The sequence below is a fragment of the Meleagris gallopavo genome, chromosome 2 (assembly GCF_905368555.1).
Source record: "Meleagris gallopavo chromosome 2, MGAL_WU_HG_1.1, whole genome shotgun sequence".
Classification (NCBI taxonomy): domain Eukaryota; kingdom Metazoa; phylum Chordata; class Aves; order Galliformes; family Phasianidae; genus Meleagris; species Meleagris gallopavo.
The window spans coordinates 48,408,513-48,427,418 of NC_139405.1; the positions used below are offsets into that span (position 1 = coordinate 48,408,513).

The 18,906-nt window shown below is 36.2% G+C and overlaps 1 protein-coding gene and 1 long non-coding RNA gene across 10 annotated transcripts in view; one reads left to right on the plus strand and one right to left on the minus strand.

Annotated features, from left to right (window-relative positions):
• SYNE1 (spectrin repeat containing nuclear envelope protein 1) overlaps positions 1-18,906 on the minus strand; it is a 295,330-nt gene that overhangs the window by 12,815 nt on the left and 263,609 nt on the right. For 6 of the 9 annotated variants that reach the window (XM_085217048.1, XM_085217047.1, XM_085217044.1 and 3 more), the window contains 11 exons: positions 18,332-18,523; positions 17,209-17,542; positions 16,289-16,357; positions 13,841-13,983; positions 12,826-12,952; positions 11,445-11,656; positions 9,746-9,946; positions 9,285-9,413; positions 8,573-8,785; positions 7,480-7,572; positions 5,599-5,657 (listed from right to left, as the gene is read on the minus strand). In XM_085217048.1, coding sequence (XP_085073174.1) covers positions 5,599-5,657; positions 7,480-7,572; positions 8,573-8,785; positions 9,285-9,413; positions 9,746-9,946; positions 11,445-11,656; positions 12,826-12,952; positions 13,841-13,983; positions 16,289-16,357; positions 17,209-17,542; positions 18,332-18,523 — 1,772 coding nt within the window. The remainder of the gene's footprint in view (positions 1-5,598; positions 5,658-7,479; positions 7,573-8,572; positions 8,786-9,284; positions 9,414-9,745; positions 9,947-11,444; positions 11,657-12,825; positions 12,953-13,840; positions 13,984-16,288; positions 16,358-17,208; positions 17,543-18,331; positions 18,524-18,906) is intronic. The other 3 variants (XM_085217052.1, XM_085217046.1, XM_085217049.1) reach the window with 2 other exon arrangements.
• Positions 1,078-4,692, plus strand: LOC146544968 (uncharacterized). The gene is made up of 3 exons (XR_014881327.1): positions 1,078-1,185; positions 1,277-1,363; positions 1,696-4,692. It is a non-coding gene; the product is annotated as an uncharacterized LOC146544968 (long non-coding RNA).

An 18,906-nucleotide genomic window follows, 5' to 3' on the forward strand; every position in this document is an offset into this window, starting at 1 on the left:
ACTGAAACTACCAGAGCTCTAATATATGGATAACAGATTTTGAGGAGATTTTGAGGTAAGTGAAGTACTGAAAAGAGAATTTCTGCAAGTTAATATTAGAATGATGGAAAATACTGTATTTTAGCTAGATAAAAATAGAAGAACTTACAGCCTTCATATCATTAGTTTCAAGATTTCTTCCATGCAAATGTTATTGCAAATTTTGCAATAGACATGTTATTATAAAAGTGTGTATGCCTGCTGTGGATATGAAGCCTGAGAAAGCTAGGGTATAAGAGATAAACATAAGGATCCTCATAAGGATGTACTTAGTTTCAACTTGAAGGTATAGGAGATCAGGCTTGCTGGCCAAGGTTAAATTCTCCTCAGTCATGCAAATAGGTCTCCTTGTCTTCCCCTTGTCCTTTCAAATCAAATCTGAATCTATGTGAAAAAGCATGCAAAGATCAAAAATCAACTTCAAAACTATATCAGGCCTCCTTCACACATGATCAGGAAATAATTCTTTCTGTGCTTGAGATTATTTTTATGTCTTGTTCATACATATGTATCATCCTACTATGTTGACTCCAAGAAAGCCAGACAGACTTCATAGAGTTCGTTATGATCAACAGATACAAAGAAAACTTGAGTAAGTTAAATGATTAACTTGACTTAAATATCTCAGGAAGGAGTGATCAAAACAAAAATCGCATACTGTTTGGATCTGCGTTATTGTTGCCTGGATGGAAAGCTGCTTATTGAATTATGCAAGATCACATATTAAAAAGAACACACTGAAAGGATATGGCACATTTAACAGCATCAGAGCATTCCATATTAAAGTTCAATTAGATCAGGACTTTACTGTCCAAGAATGCCAAGAGAGAGAGTCAATGGGCTGAGGTAGGAACAAAGGGAACAAGGAGTGCTTAATTACCTTCCAAGCATAAAAAAAGCTGTATTTCTGTAGTTGGTAACAGCTGTTTCATAATGAGTAAAGTGTGAATTTTCTTCATTGATCCTAGAGTTTTTCTGGGGCAGTAGGAGGCATGTCTATAAAAGCAGAATCAAAATAATCTATCCTTTTGTTTTTCAGGCTTTTCCTATTGGTGCAGTAGCACAGCTTGCTTTATGATTTACTTAAACCAAAACCAACCGACCAACCCTAACCAAACACCACCACTACAAACAGGAAGAAAGAGTGTAAGTATGTGTGAACTGAATAACTGGTTGTAGATTTTCTTTCAAAAATTAACAGTTTATGACATAGAATCTCAAAACACTTCTTTTGCAGTGAAGTAGGGTGTTGAACAACAGTTTCTAATACTGGATGGAAAAAATTCAACAAACAAATAATGAAACATGAAAACATCTTCAGAGGGTGAGTTCTAAAAAGTTCAAGTGCTGTACTGTCACAGTTTATTGCAGGTACTCATCTGTAATGGACATAATTAGCTGAAAAATTGAATGTTCAGCTTAGAGTGTTTAATGGATTTGGTAGGGAAAGAGGGTTAAAAATATACATACACTATTAACAAAAAATGATCATTATAGAGAAGGGGCCAATATCCTATTTACTCCAATAGGAGAAGGGAAAGCTGAAGTACTATATACTATTTTTGAGAAAAATGTAATTTCTTTCTCTTGCATCTATCTTCTGCTGTCTCTCATCCGACTGCTTCACCATTGTCACACTGGCTGCTGTTTCTCAAGGGAAGGAAGTAAGACCACCTGCTACTTGCTCCAAGGACAATTCCTGATAACTAAACAAAGTTGGAGGTACAGCTGCAGATCTGGTCAACTGTAAGCTTCTTCATGCCAAGAAATCTCATTAACTAACCTCAGAACTGCAACCAATAGTTACTCTTACTGTGGGAGTTTTTCTAATGTCAGAGAAATTGAAGCTCTTTCTGAAGCATTTCAAGAGAGGAGAACCTAATTTACCAGGCTATAGATCAGATGAGCAAACTGAACTTTAATTTCATCTCAGATGAGTACCTGCACTTAAAGATGATTGATTTTTAGTTTATTTATTTATTTGTTCTGAGAATAAAAATATGGTTGAACTAATCCATCTGGACTGCAGAAAACATCTGAAGTATTATAACAGAAGAATTTATCATTCAAGCAAATTATAAGAATAAATGAAGTTTAATGGGGAAGTGGTAAGCAGACAACAGTCATATTGAGAGTCACCACTGTGATAGCAGAATGTTATTACTGGAGTTGATCAAAGATGAGTCTGAATTTAATACATTTATGAAAAGAGTGCTGCACAGAATGTAAGAACAGCAAAATTAATTTTTAGGATGACAGAAGATGAAAGTCTTTGTAAATACAAAATAGGATTGGCTTATTACACAAAAAAGTGGGTGACTTCAGTGGTCAGATATAGGCTTAAGAAGTAGATCAAAGAATTTAAGATTACAGTATTCAAAGTAGCAATAAAACCTTCTGCTATACATTTGGAAGTTCACACTGATGGTAGTGAAGAAAGAAATTTAGAGCTGTTGTTTGACAAATAGCTAAAAGACAATGATGTAATATAGCTGCGAAAAGAAACCAACCCCACTGATGATGATTTTATTATGATAGACCTCACTAAAGTTATGAGGTGGTATGATGTTCTTCCCTTGAGAGCATGCAATGATTCCTATTGTCGGCTTGAGACTCTCTAAAAGTGACTGTGGTTGGCTGTGTTATGACTTCACTTCTCTGCCTACCTCTCACAATCACGTGACTCCAATCTCACCCTGGCTTAGAAGAGACAAGTGTTCATATAGGTAGTTAAATAAGAATTTTAACAAACAGTAAGTGAGAATAAAGGAGCAGGGAGAATAACAGTGACAATCCAAGTGAAAACCTCCTGTCTAAACTACTGCATGGCAATGACTGCCGTTTTGTGGCCAAAGCCATGAAGAGTTTTGTGGCCTGGTCTGCTCCAAGAACAGCAAGTGTCCTTTAAACATCCACTAGTCATTTGGGAAGGCTTGGGCAGAGCAGGAAATGGAGGTTGGTACTGTGGCGCCAAGACATGAATAGAACTGCTCAAGAGAGACAATGTAAACAGTCCTGAGCAAATTGCACAATTATTTTAATCTTTTTAACATTTTAATTACCTCGAAAAATCCACAGGCACAGATCCAGGTATACATTTAAGACAGCTCTATTAAGCTGATGAAGGAAGAGGAGTTGCTTCTTGGATTTGCTTTTCCCACTTAGCGCAGCAACACTAATACCTCTCGAATGAGTGTTTAATTAAATCCACAGTGTAACTTATACCTTGCTTAGCATCACACTACGCAGGCTTTTTTTTTTTTTTTTTCTGCTGTGATAATGGAAAGGCAAAGTGATAACACATTTGGTATACACAAAACATGATCCCTAAATGAACTTCTCTTCACAACTACCTATATGATACACATTTTAAAACTGACTTGAGTTCTCCTGTATACTAAACTCTAACAGGGTTTGCTGATCCAGTGCAAGATCAAACACAAAGTACTCTGATCAGAGGCATGTCAAAATATTAAAGAACACAGTGACAGCTTGTACTGCTTTATCAGTTAAAACCACATTATACATCAACCACAACCTGTCTGGCTTGCGCATTTCATTAAACTTCCTATTCAGCAGTGACTCATTCGTATTCCATGCTTGTCTGAATGACAAATTGAACATTGTTTTGTATTGCTACAAGATGTGTTAATAAACAGTGCTGGAGAGACTTGATCTGAAAGGTGCCGCACTAATGCCACTGCTAGAATAGAGGCTGATCTCAAAGCAGCAAAGCACTGCTAGCTGTGCTCTGAGCCAGCTGCTCACACCTACAGCCAGAAATCTTCTCAACAGGTTGGCATAGGCTGTTGGACCATACAGGAGAGCAGAAGAGTGAACACAGTGTGTTTCTTGAGTACAATGTTGCTAGCGCAAGCATGCTTATCTGCCACAGACACTCTCCATTCTTCTTAGCTGTTAATGGCTGCAGAGTAAAGCCCCACTCTTCCCTTTTCCCCTTCCCTGTAAGAAACAGAATGCCAAGCTTCATAGCAGACTGGAGCTGGAAAAATTCTTTCTCCTACAGGCAGAAAGATGGTATGTATGTATCTCACCTATTTTCTATGTGGTTTCATTATGGAAAAAAAAAAAAAAAAAAAAAAAAAAAACCAAAAAAACCCACAACAACAACAACAACAAAACCCTAAAAGCAAGACAGAATCTTAATGTCAGTGGAAGCAGTCAAAGATGCTTTTTCTGTTCTGTCTGCTGTTATGTGCTGTTAGTTTTGCAACTACAACACCACTCACAGTAGCTAGCCATACTTATAGAGCAAACAATTTTTTAAAAATAAATGTCTATGAGAACATCTAAATGTAAGTAGTTTTACTTACTATTATTTAATTTATATTTTGATGAATAAAACACTTATTTTGCTTATGGAAAAAAATAATAATCTCAAAGTGTTTTTTGCTGCCTGATTATTGCTCAATCTCTATATTAAATGTCATGTTGCTTTCCTTCCAACCTCAAATCTTTCTCTTCAATGAGAGTTGCAATTATAATGTAGTGCATGTTTTTATACGGAGAATAAATGAGCTTTGGACTTATAAGTACAAATATATCTTGCTCATACTTTCTGATTATTTTAGGTTCCCCTTTCAATGCCTAAGATGCTGGAATAGCATGAGAGTTCCACTTAATACATACTGTGTATATATGCCTGCTTATTTACTACAATTATTTTTTTAAATTTTGTAGCTGTACAGGCTAGTGATTTGATCAGTGAAAGAGTGAAAGTACACGTATCACACTGACAACAACAAAGAACGCAGAAGCACCGTTAGCTGCAGAGATGACAGGTTGCTGGAAACAAGGTGGAAAGCAAGAAGCTGTAGCTGCATGTCTGCTCTCTACTGGTCAGAGAGAGATAGGGCAGTGCTGCTCCCAGAGCGATACACGGATGCAAACACTAGGCAAGAGTCATGGCAGTATTAGCACATTATGTTGCAGTCTTCTGATGGGGAGAGGAAGTGACCCCAAGTTTAAAACCCCTCGAATTATGACTTTTAATTTTGAATGTTATGTACTGAAAACCCACAAACTGGACGAAACATTTTAGAAGAGGGAAAAAACAAAACAAACAAACAAAAAAAAAACAAAAAAGGATGTTAGTATGTCTCATCCAGATCTGTGGGTTTTTGTGATTTCTAGAATACTGGCCTATTACCTGCCTTAATTTAATATCTAGAGGTAAAGAGGATGATGAAAAGTGTTTGCCATGAACCTACTGGCAATTCTGTTAAATTACACCAAAATCATTATTGAATATTGTGAGTGTGAACACAGACTCACCACATGAAACACAAATGTCTATTGCATGTCATTCTCGGGATGCAAAAACTGTAGATTTTCAAGAATTAGCCAGTATTTCTATTCACAAAGAATATGGAATAATTGAGAGCACTTCTTGCCAAACTAGTAACAAAAGGGAAGTTTTCAATTTTTTAAGTCCTGTCCACCTGACAGACTAAGTGTGTACAGACGAGAATCACAGCCAATTTCCATCATCCTCTTAGGGTTCTAGAACAGAGTGCGGAAACCAGGAGAATAAGGTACCTGCTATGTGGACTGCTGACAGAGGGTCCAGGCTGTGAGAGACTACATTTGCCCCGTGGCTGTTTGCAATGAACAGGGGGTAAAGAAAGAAGAATGTTCAGTCCAGGCAAATAAAGACAAGCTACTGATGAAACTAAATTAAAAGTGCAGCAAAGGAAACAAAAATAAATCAAATGAAGTGATTGATACCCATGAACCAAGGAAACTGGCTTTTCTTTGTTTCTACCTGAGTATGAAAATGATTGTAACATATACAGTGAAACAAGTAAGAGTTCAGCTGTTCCATTTATAGCCAGGAACTCTGAATTAAAAATAATAAAATAAAATAATTAAAAAAAACACTAGCAATTCAGCCGAAAGAATTTGGAATGTGAAATTGAAATTGAGTGGAATATGGGGAAATATAGACATCTCAAAATGTATTTGCTGAAAAATTAAAATTACTAATTATCAGGGATAAAAATATGGTCAAAAGGCCTCCCTCTAGTGTCTGGCCTCTTTTTCATCACCTTCCCCATAAGGCCAAATAAGTGTGGGCACATTCCTACACCTAGAATTGCTGGAATATTTAATGCATTTAGATGACTATCAATCGGATGGAAATTTGGTATTAGCATTTATTTATTTATTTAGCATCAGCATATTTGGAACTGAAATTCTAAACAACATCACAGCAGCCTCCAAAAATCTACTTGAAAAGAAAACAGAAGTCTGAAAAACAGACCCAATTTTGGGTTAGTTGTATAGCCCAGGGAGACATAAAATTTAGCTATACATTATGAAGAAAAACGAAAAAATGTAGTCATGTACATGAACACTAACAAATTAGAGATAGACAAATGCTTATTAAAATGTTAAGACAAAATCTATTATAATTCTACGTACTCTGTAGAAAAAGATTTTATTGTAAGATACTCTTCCATTTCCTGTTATGATCAGGGATTCTCTAGTTACATCTGTGATATCAGAATTTTTATTAATTATTTAAGTTCAGATTTAAAAGTTGAAAAATTGACTTCTGTAATAAAGTATAAAGATTTATGTTCTTTTCTTATGTTTGAAAAGCCAGTATTCCTTTACATTCTCATACTAGAATCTAAGAGGAAACTAGTGAATGTAAAAAAAACCACCAATAATAGTAATTCAAGAGCCATACAGTTTATCAAGACAGAACTCAGAGGCTTTACAAAAAGTGCAAATGGAAAAAATAAAAATAAACAAAATCTTATGATTTTTTTATAAACTAAAGAAAAAAGTGAAGTAATCAACCAATAGAATTGCAGAAAAAGACAAAATAATTGCAGTTCCATTTTGGGCTTAGAGTATGGAAGTGTTAAGTACTAGGCATGTATTTGCTACATTTCTTGAATTTTGTGCCAGCGATGTAAACAGGCAACTCCAGAGCTGCCATCATAGCCATTGATTAGGTCCTGTTCAGCTAGCTGTTTTGAACAAAGTTATATGCCCTTCAGCTCTATTTAAGCATTCATCAAAAGCCTCAATAAGAAATTCTTATTGAGGTTCTCAATGAAGCAGCTCTCTGAAGAGAAGGCCAAACAGAAATGGAGGACTGATTATACCAGACAAGACCAGACTTTGGGATGCTGCCATCACTAGAGCAAAATACAAGAGACATGACATGCCATACCATGGTAAACCAACCACACTGACAGCCCTGGTTTTAGATAGTATTTACTAATTCTGATTTCATGCAGGATGGGATATGCAGCACGGTCAGGGAAAGCAGCTGTGTTTTTTCTTAATTTATGTCATTTCCTTTCCTATCAAGTGAGACAGGGGGCCTTTCAGCTGGCTAGAGCTACTGTAGATATCTAGAGCTCCCACCCAGCAGATGGTAGAAAGTTGATGACTTAAAATTACCGTTCTCTGTCTGCTTGGTGTGCTTTGTCCAGATACAGGACTCACTGAGCCTGATGTGTCTAATTCATCAGCAGAGGACCACGAGGACAAATCCTAAATTCAGAAGAAATGGAGATCAGACCATCTGTTCAGGTAAGCAAACTCAAAAAACCCAACAACCTCAGAGTGAAATCTTTACTGCATTATTTCCAAAACAAAACAAAACAAGCAAACAACAACAACAAAAACACAAACCCATCCCAAACGGTTAATATTTGTTAGCAATTTTTACAAGATTCAGGAATTCCATGTTGTCTCTGTTGCTCCTGAAGAGAAACAAACATATAGCTAAAGTTAATTGTATCAGCTGAAGCATTTTCTGCTAAGGGTAATACAGAGAAAAAGTAGGTTTTTTTAATTGGCTTTTAATCACTGGAAGAGGCGGGAACCATCATGATTTCACTCCAACAGACAAGAACTCATTAGAAGTGAAAACAGCCAAACTCTCATACCTTATGAACTCTTCTAATCTAAGGCTTTAAATAAAATGTAGAGTTCGAAACTAACAGAGAGCCTTGAAATCATTACTTTGTGCCACCTGTCACTGTTGGTGAACTTGCATGCATAACTCCTTCTCAAATACCTTGAAGTACAAGATAACTTGAGAAGATTTGCAGTACAGCTCAACACTGATGGAGATTAGTTAGCCAATTACAGGATTTATTTTATTTTATGCCTCTTATTATTATTTTTTTTTCTTCAGATTGAAATACATTCTCCTTTCTGCTGAAAACTGACATATTATAATTTTCAATACTGCAGCTAGAATAATTATCTCACATACTTTGCCAATTCACTGAATCGGTAATGGCAGAATGAGAAAACCACGATAACTGATAACTTGCTATACGAAATAGCAAAAAACTACTGGATTAAAAAATTACAAAAATGTTCACATTATAACGATTTCTTTGTGATATTCAAGATTAAATGTGTACCATTCTTGATAAGTAATGCAAACAACGGAAAAAACAACCAACAGCACTGATCAGAGAAATGTACTTAAAGCAGCAAAATGTGCCCAAGAAGCAGCAAGGAATAAAGAGACACTCACCAACTGACTACTTGAAATGTCTAGAGCTTTCTCTAGGTCTTTTATGTGACGTATGACTTCTTTCAAGAGGAGCTTAAGTCTGTTTCCAATGACATGCACCTTTTCTTTGGCTTCAAGGCAGTCCTTGCCTTCAGCATTGACTAACAATTGGCAGGACATATCTTGCAGTGACGCCACTTTCAACTGAGATTCCAGCAGTTCACGTCTGATTTGCTATTGCAAGGGCAAGCACCAGATTTTTTAAATTGAATTTACTTTTGAAGGAAAAAAATAAAGAGCAAAGAATTCACTAGTCAATTGAAATTAAAGAAATGGAAAGAAAAGGAATAAACATTTCCAGGCTTGAGAAGTTCTAAGTAAAATAGATAATTGTTCACTTAAAATTTGAAGAATAGCTTGTAGTTCATCCTCTGACTGCTTAACACTTCTGATGTTTGTAGTAAATTCTCACTAAGGGAACAAAACACTAAAAACAAAATGACAGCAACACAGACAGCAGCAAAGCTGCCCAAGTTTTTAAGTCTCTAGTTCTGCTATTGAAGGAAATGAGTAGTATTCTCCACCAAAGCAAAGCTAGTTGCTGACCTCAGTCCTACAGGTGTGTGTCCTCACACAATATACAATGCTAACTCTGAAGAGAAAGATAAATCTGGTTAGCTGCTTTTTTTCTGATGATGTGCTTTGGAAGCGAAAGGGATAATTATAGCCATACCATTAGAAGTCTGTGATGATCCTGTAGGATTTCTGAATCCAGGTTTGGATTGATGGGCACAATCTCATTTTTTCTTCTGTCAATATTCTCTAACCAGAGCAGCAGACCATGGCTCATTTCATGGAAATCCTGTAAATGATTAGTTTTGATAATACAGCAGTCAAATCTGAATTTTCAGTTTATCCCATAATAGGTCCTGCTTAGGTTAAATTCTATAACTTACAAGAAAATGTAAAATAGTATATGAGAATAATATTCAAGTGATGACAAACTTAGAAAATATTGCTCTGGAAACATATGCTTCAATGTAGTGCACATGTATCTTCCAGAAATCTCTTTGCTGAAGTCGTATTATCTTGCACAGGCAAGTTCCAGACTGGACAATAAGCACATCAAGCAACTACATGGTTTGCATCTTTGATACGTTAGATGCTGACCATTTAAATAGACACAATACAGACCTGGCACTGCATTAACGCATCTTGCAGTGAGCAGCGCCACTCTTCGATCATACTGCATACGTGATCCCAGCAGATGTTCATCTGAGACAGGCGCTCTTGGAGTTTTTTGCTTTCTTCACTGTCGGATTGAGTAAATTCTGAGCTGCACAAGTTGATGGATAAGATGATAGCTTTGCGGTTATCAATTGCCTTCTGCAGCTCCTTAATGATAAAGAATAGGGGGACAGGATGAAGAAAGACGATTAATAAAACATGCAGCTTTCAGAAAAATCAAGCAGAGAAAGTACAAAAAGAATGTAATCATTTGCCTTCAGCAACTGCATAATGCATCTTACTGTAATAGTCCCCTGTGCTCTGTGTATGAGATTTCTGTGCTCACTGTGTGACTCTGAAAGTGTTCACTGTTGAACATCTACTAAAATTTTACTGTGAGCATAAACTAGAACAGCCAATTAAACTTTTAAAAGGCTGAAGTCATAGTTGAAGTCTGAAGATCTGGCAAATACTTCAGGTATTTTAGACAGGGAGGGCCCAAGAAAATTGAAGGAGTTGTAAGACAATTGTACTTCTGCTCACAATAAAACTTTTGCCCTCACTTCTCAGTTTTGCTGATAAACAGAAAAAACCAACATGTTTTCAAGTGGAAACTGCTGTCAGCAGTGTTTTAAAATAAAAGCTTTTACTGAGGGAAAGTAAAACATACAAGGAGTATAAACAACTTACTCCAATTTATAGAAGCAGAACATGTATAAAAACTGATTTGTTTATATTGGAAACCACTAAAGAAACCCCACCTCTTTTGGTTTGGAGGGCACTAATGGGCTTTCCAAGAGTGGGTGAGATAAGAACAGGATTCTTGTGAAATGTACCCTTTTCCACCTAGTTTACAACATTTACTTAAAAGCCCTATGTCACAGTGACCTCTGTAGTACTTATGGGAACTATATTTGGACTGCAGTGAAGACCAGCATTAATATGCTTTAAATGGATCACCATTGGAAACAGTCTTTACTATCTTTCCACCTCATTCCTAGCATAGATTACAGTGCATTTTGACATTGGCCCAACATTTTTGTGCCCAAGCTTATGAGATGCTAATAACTGAACGGGAAGCTGTGGAGCACCACATTTGCAGATCTTTACAGCTGCAAAATATGCAGAACAGATCATAAAGGCAATATTCAGATCCTGATGCACCTGAGAAAATTGAAGAAGCAACAAGAGTATTTCCAAGTGAGACCATTTTTTTTCCCTAAGCTGTATTGTATGACACCAGTGAGTTAGGCTAGAGCTCATTTGGCACTCACTCCTCCCTCCACACAAGATATGTCCCAAAGAGGCATTTATTTGAAAATAGCTGTTTTGTTGCCAGCTTGAATAGAAGAGATTTTATTTAACTTGGCTTTATTTTCCTTTCATCAGCTTAGATAACTGCAACAATTATCCATGCATTCTGGAATTAGAGAATAGCCACAGAATTACTATTTCAAAAATTCATTTGGATTAAATACTAAATACCACTGATACATTTTTCTGCCAAAAGGTTATTCATAAAATCACACTGAAATTACTTATTTCAGTCATCAGCTATGTAAAAAATAGAGCATTCCAGCTGCAACTATCAGTAACCTCACTAACATACATGTTGCATTCAGGTCTGTTCACAAAGTAAATAATGGAAAAGAAAAACAGAACTCACTTTCAATTTTCTAATCCTGAGTTCGATAGTTTGTATGTCAGTACTGAGATCAAGGCGGCGGAGCTTCTCCAGTTCTTCCTCTGTTTCTCCTAACCAAGCCCAAATGCTGTTAAGGTCGGAATTGAACTGCTGCCATTGCTGAAGATTCTGCTTCATCCTTAGCTCCTTGCTTAGAGCTTGAGCCTGGATTAATTCCCATCGGTCAATTACACCTGGAATGATAAACACCAAATTCAACAAAAGTGAAAAAAACCCAACACATTTGCCACACAAGCAATTGCATCACTTGAGCACTGCACAGTACAAAAAATGTTCCACAAACCCTCCAAAACCCTAATCCACCAAACCACTGAAAACTAAATTATGTTGGACAGAAAAAATGAGAAGTCTTGATAAGTGACTGGGCAGCAAGAAATTTTACCACTTTCTTACATCAACATTTAATGACTTTACAGAATTAAATAAATACATACAAGTGTCATGGGTGATCATAGAATGAACAAATCATAGAATGGTTTGGGTTGGAAGGGACCTTTAAGATCATCTAGTTCCAAATTCCCTGCAATAAGCCGGGACACAACCTCTCACTAGGTTATGCTAGTATATAGATATAATAAAATCAGTATAACTGCAAACAAGTTACACTCTGAATACATCTGACTAGCCAAATACTATTTTCATTAGTATTTGTAACTCTCACAATTAAATATTCCCATATCACCATATTTGCTTAAGATACTGTTGATATACTGGATACTTATCTCTCCTAAAAAAACTAACAAATAAAGTCTATTTCTTCTTATTACTTGAAATGCTGTGTCTTAGAGAAGGATAAGTTGTATCATACCATCAACTTAAGATTAAAAATAGCATTAATTAAAATAGACTGCATGAATAGCATATTGTGCCAAACCAAGAAGTGAGACATTGCCTTCACAGCCTCTCTAAAAAATCCGTAATTTTATATGATTATTTATTTATAAAAATAAATTTCTGTCTTGTTGACAGCTAATACAATAAAAAGTGGAAAGTAATACTAGAAGAAACAAATTATGACTTACATGTTTTGTAGGACAATATAAACAATCATTTTTCAAAAGAGAACATTCAATAAAAATGCACTGCATCTGCATGGACTTTTGTAAAGGCCTATTACTACATCTCATTATAGGAAAGGGTTCTTAAAACGCAGTTGCATGCAGAATGTCTTCATATGATGTATAAAAGTAATACTTTCTATCCCTACTTAATTCTAAGAGATGTTAAACAGAACATGATAACAGATAGTTATGTAATACCAAGCTCTACTTCAGAGAAAAACATTGCATATGTTTTCTATTTCTCATAATTGCTTTCCATCAGAGAACTAAATGTTACTTACCAGCTGTTTGTGTTTCAGTACTGTTCAGATTAATAAGTCCAGATAATTTTTCCTCTTCCTCTTTCAGCTTATATCCAAGCCTTTTTACTGAGTCTATGCTTCCACTGCATTCACCTAGTAGCTTCATCTGTGTTAAGAAACAAACAAAAAATCCCATCTCAATGTGCATCAGTTGCAGGGAAAATGCAAATTGCAATGCAGCTTTCAAAATTTCCAGCAAGTAGGTCAAAGTGTGAAGAGAAAAATCTATTACTTTGACAATCTGTCCTAGCAGTAACAGAATCCTATGTGAAAATTATAAAGAGTTTGCGTATAACTTCAGATGAATTAGAAACAACTCGGTGCCTCTGTGCCAAATAACTCTGGAGGACTGCAGGTGACATTTATAATTAATGTTAAGACATCAGAAGATATGATTAAGAAAATAAACGTATGTATGGAAATATTACTATGCATCCAAGCACCTAATCTTTCAATTCTGTCGGGAAAAATGTGGTCTGAATAATTTATGGAGAGATTTTTCTTCCAGAAAACCTCTCTGAGAAAGTTTTTCCATCACAGATTTCATATATGCAACACGATGCATATTTATTATTTTGGATCAAGATGAATATTGGGCATTAAACTATAAAACTTGCTCTTAAAAGTGGAGGAATTTTAAATAATATCAACATTAAGTAGATAATATCACATGTGTAAGAAATCAGTTTAGGACATTTAAAAAAATCCATCATATTAAAATAAATTTCCTGGAGTCATGTTCCTGTAAACTTACACTATTGTAAAACTCTAATAATGTAAACAACAAAGCATGTGGTCACAACTAGTAAACGTAAGTCTGAGAAGCAGTAATATCTAATTGCTATGTTGAAACAGCTACATTTCTTTCAACAGCAAATCTAAACTTGGAGTGCTTATTTGATTTGTGTTTCAATATACTGCACTGTGACTTTGTGACTAAGAACAGAAATTTTTTTAGTAATGTCAGCATGTAATGAAATGCAAGCATACGCACATATCCTTTGTAAGTGGCATCCAGCTCTGGTCCTGTAGGTGTTTTGCTGCGGATGATGTTTTCTGTTTGCTGTATTTGGAAACGACTGGTATCTAAGGCTTTGTCCAGCTGTCGTATATGTGCTTCTAGGGCTCCAGGTTCTCCTGTATCAAAAACCAAACAATAAAAAAGAGTGATTGCCATCCAAGTTGTCCAGAACTTTCCTCTACTTTCTGCCCAAGCAGAGTGTATGTTAGGAATACTAGATAGACAGTAAAGGAGAAACACGACTGCAACTGCATGAGTAACTGCAATGTCAAAGCAAAAGGATAACTAGTTCCATTAGACCATGGTTAGCAATCTTCCTAGGACAGATCATTGTACAAGTGAATGTGGTTTCCGTAAACATATGAAGAAGGAGTTCAGATTCAAGCAGGCTTGCAAAATATTCTGAAAGGACTGTTTCCCTCAGAGAGTCCCTCACCAGTCTGGAAGGCAAAGTATATACAATTTCTAAGACTAAAACTGATAAAGTAAGTGATATTGCTTTAATTGTATTCTCAAGATCCAGAGATGACTCTGGATTTTTTGGATGGCCACAGCTAGTAGTCTCCAGATGATTAAAACAACCACATTAAGTAGCAATTTTTTTCCCCCAACCTTTGACAAAAATGCTTAACACACCTGAAAAATTGTGCTATTCTACCAGGTTGTTTAGAACACGTACCAATGTTTTTGAAATAGGACTAACTTGAATTTTCTATATAAAGATCAAATGAATTTTGTGATATGAATCAGATACAGCCAATTCTGACTGAAGCAGTCTGCAGCCTGGAGGACCATGTGAGATTCCTCTTGTTCATATTCTATCATTGTGACTAATTTCTGTTAGTTTACAAAGATGGCCAGAATTAGTTTATGAAAATAAGTTTGAAAGCACGCATAGAGAAAAGAAGCCTTCTGTCCAGCTATTTACAGAAAACTGAGCCCCTAAGATAAACCTTTTTTTCATACAAAATGTCACTCTGCTAAATGTAATGCGTGCTCCAAAAGTAATGCCTCCCTTTTTATTACATTGGCCCATGACATCGGGGCAAATGTTGCTGGTATGGCAGTAGAGGATGAACCTTTCTGACAATATTCTGGTTCATTTTGTTGCCATGTGACAGACAGCAGCAAAAGGGCAGGCTGACAAACAGTGTCTGACATGGAAGTATGGATGAAGCAAAGGGGTGTCATTGAGTCCTTCCATATAGAAAAAAAATGCAACCAATGTTGTTCATCAACACTTGCTGAGTACTGTTGGAGAACTAACATTGGATGTGAGCACAGTGAGATTGTGGGTGGTGCCTCCTGCAGTGATGACACTGATGTGAAAGACAAACCATGTTCTGGATGGCCATGCAGAGCTTGGCCCTGAAATGAAGAGCATCTTTAATCTCATCCGTGTGAATTGGGTAGAGGTGGTGATTATACTGAAAAGTAGTTTTTTGTAGCTGAAAATTTACTGTATCAAATAGTGTCCTGTGCTCGTGCTCTTCGTATCAGTTGTAGTTTTTAAGGAAATATACAGAAGACATTACTTTTGGAGCAACCTATGTAGATAGAATAAACTGCTGAATATTATTTTTCCCCACATTAGTGCCAAAATTTTCACAGGTCATGAAACTAAAACACATTTTTGTATCTATACTGTTAATCAATAACAGTATTATTTCACTATCTCGGGAAAAAAATTTAAAGAGACAGTGAACCTGAGGTCTGTGCCAAAGACAGATTTAAAAATGTCTGATATTCCAAATTTGCAGTATGTGGAATCATAAAAGAAAGTGTTTGTAAACGCATCTGTGTGAGAGTCACCTACCAAGAGAAACAGTAGATTTAATCTTGTGCAAAAACGCAAATCGAAAAAAAATCCGTCTTCCAATATAAAATACTACGATAAAGACACTGGAGGACAGGACATCACCTTAGCATTGTAATCAAATGAGACAACAACTAGCCTATAACTTTATACATAAGCAGTAATTCAAACAGTGGTTGTATATAAAAATGTAAAAATGGGCAAAACTAAACAATTAGGTTTCATTCCATTACTTCATCTTTTTTTTCTGCTTTAAACTTTGCAGATATCACTCTTCTCTCAGAAACATAAAGTACTGACTTCTGTTGAAAGACTTCAGAGAATAAATACCAATATGGGTAAATTACTGATCTGCTTTATCTTATTAGCCAGCATAGGAGGGCAAATAGTTTAAATATCATTGTTTTTTCCATGCACCCAATAATACGTTTAATCACAGCAGTAAAGCGAGATAGTTCTACATTAACATGCCAGTGCTGCCACGTAAGAAATATTTATGTTGTAAGTTGTGAAAAGTATAAAAGATGCAATAAGAGGAGAGAGATGTTATGCTTGTGCACTGTAGTATTTGCACCTGGCTCTGCTTAGTGTTTCTTGATGCCTACCAGAAATATTTTTGAGTGCGTTTTCTGTAAGTGTTACATAGGCCTCAAGAGTTTCAGGGATCTCTACATCTGAAAAAATAAAAGAACAGTCTAAATTGACAGCTCAGTAATGTCCTTATAGCAGGAGTCTTTTTCATGGTATGGAGTATATAAATGGTTCCAATAGCACACATCCTTTCTGGAGAAGGAAAAACGATGAAGACAAATGCACGGAGCCTGCTAAAGAGTCTCTTAATATCCCGGGAAACCTAACTCTTTTTCAGAGCAATGACCTGGAAAGCAAAAGAGCCACAAGATCAGAGTGCAATATAACATTAAGTTTTCCCTCACAATTGGCTGCATTTGCTAACTTTCATTCATTCAGATTTATTATACAAACTATCCACACATAGATGGGATTTCCAGCTTTGCAGGAGAGCAAGAACTGAGATCTCACCTCACCTCACAACTCAGTTGTTGGAGTCTTGCCTGATACGGACCAAGTTAAGATTTACTTAGGAATCTCACAGTTTGAGTTGTGGACCTCTTCCTCAGCATTTCTTCATAATTTGCAGTTCTTCATCATGCAGTTATTTCTGCACCTCTTGCAAATATTCAGTATAGCTTCTTCTAGTCAGAATAAGTTATGATGCATTGCTGTTACAGATGATATATCCCATCTGGCAGGCTTCAGGCACAGAGACAGAGCCAATTCTCTGTCATATCACACAAACCTTTGCAATTTTCCAAGGCTGTAGTCATCCAGGAATTCCCAGCACTGTGTCTAAGGCCAGAAGGCCACTGGGATCACTTAGTGAAACCTATTTAAGATTTTCAGGGGCAATTTAAAATACTTTTCTATGAGCATCTTGGCCAAGCAGCGACACAATGTAATATCCGCTCCTTTTTACTGAGAGGGGACACATAATTTGCCACCATACCTGCTATACTAGTTGCTCCTCTCAGATAGAAATCCTTCTCTTGTTCTCCATCTTCCTCCTCAGAGTGCAGTGCTCGTGAAACAGCTGTCTCCAAGTCTCTGCTTAGATCATAATCATGATCCCACTCCAGAGGGATAGAGTCCACACTTGCAGGGGTATCCCGCCCTGATCGCTCACTTCTCACTGGCTGTGCAAGAGGCAGTGAGAGGTTGGAAGAAGGATGTGGGGAGAGAACACTGTCTGCAGATTTTTCATGCCAGTGTATGTCAGAGAGATCTGCTGATTCATCCAAATCCACCTCTTTGTCAGACAGGTCATGTTCATCATCTGTCAGCTAGAAGAACAGTGTGAACAGAAACAATCAACGCAACATGTAGAGACACTCACTGCTAGTCAGCCTGGGTAGTGTAAATATAAAGCATAAATATAAAGTAGCATTAGGTAATGGTCAAATGATGTTTCCATTTGCATCCTTTTTCACTCCTCCCTCATTATTTTTAGGGCCATAAAAAATAGAACAAGGAAATTCAGCATGCTTACTCATTTTAATTACGTGTGGCACCACATAGTCTCCCATCAAGAAAATGTCTCCAGACTTTTTACTGATGCCTCTATAGTGCAGACATCAAGTTAAAGAAAACTTTGGAATCAAATCAAATAGGAAGTGTGGGTGACCTTTGACATGACTGGTGTTCTCATTATATTCTTTCATATTTTGGAAAACCTAGGTTTTTTTCTTTTTCTCCAATTGGACTTGAGTTATCAAAGGGAATTTTGCCATCCATACTGCATGGAGAGAATCTCTTTATCATTTTTTTTTTTATAAATAAAAGTGAACTTAATGAGCTACCAATGAAATTATATATTATTAAAGCTTTATAAATTTCCAATTTGTGTGAATTTTCCTCATGATTTACAAAAAATCCAGACCTATTAAGTTTGCATTCTAAACAGGACAAAAATAGCATGCAATGAAGAGAGGCCGTTGGTTAGAGTTGTAAGAAGATTAAAACCACAAGATTTTTGGGAAATTTACATGTTAGTTTGCTTCAATATGTTTCTCTCTTCTTGTTCTCACATTTTAAAATGGCAGTAAAGCAAATACATATGTAAGTATACACACAGGAAGATGGATCAGTTTCTTGTGATAGCGTTCCACACGTCCAAAGACCTCTTGACAGTAACGGCGTAACTCATCTAGTTCTTCTTCAATGACAGCTGCATCCATCGGTTCACTTTTCTCAATGAGTTGCTCACCCTGAACAATTATCTGGTGAATTTTGTTGTTGTTCAGTGAAATTTCTTGCTGGAAAGCCTTTATAACAGAAAAATCCATACTTTATCAATGAAATCTACATTAAGACAACCTAAGCTATTACGGATGCAAGTCTTAGAAGTTTTTTTTTTATTATTTTTTCAGTGAGAATGGTGTGGGTAACAAACAGAAATTATTCTAAATATTCTGGCATGAGAAATTAAATTTAGCATTCCACAGTCTTTCTTGTCAAAAACAGATACTTCATGGTTTACCATCTCATTTCTCTCTTGTTGTATTTGGACAGAATGATCTTCTCTAAACAAGCCAAGCCTGTGACCAAATGTCTAAAATGGACACAGTTTCTAAAACTAACATAATGGAATTTTGGATAACATAATATGAGCCCTGTTGGCTTTTTTTTTTTTTTTTTTTTTTTTTTT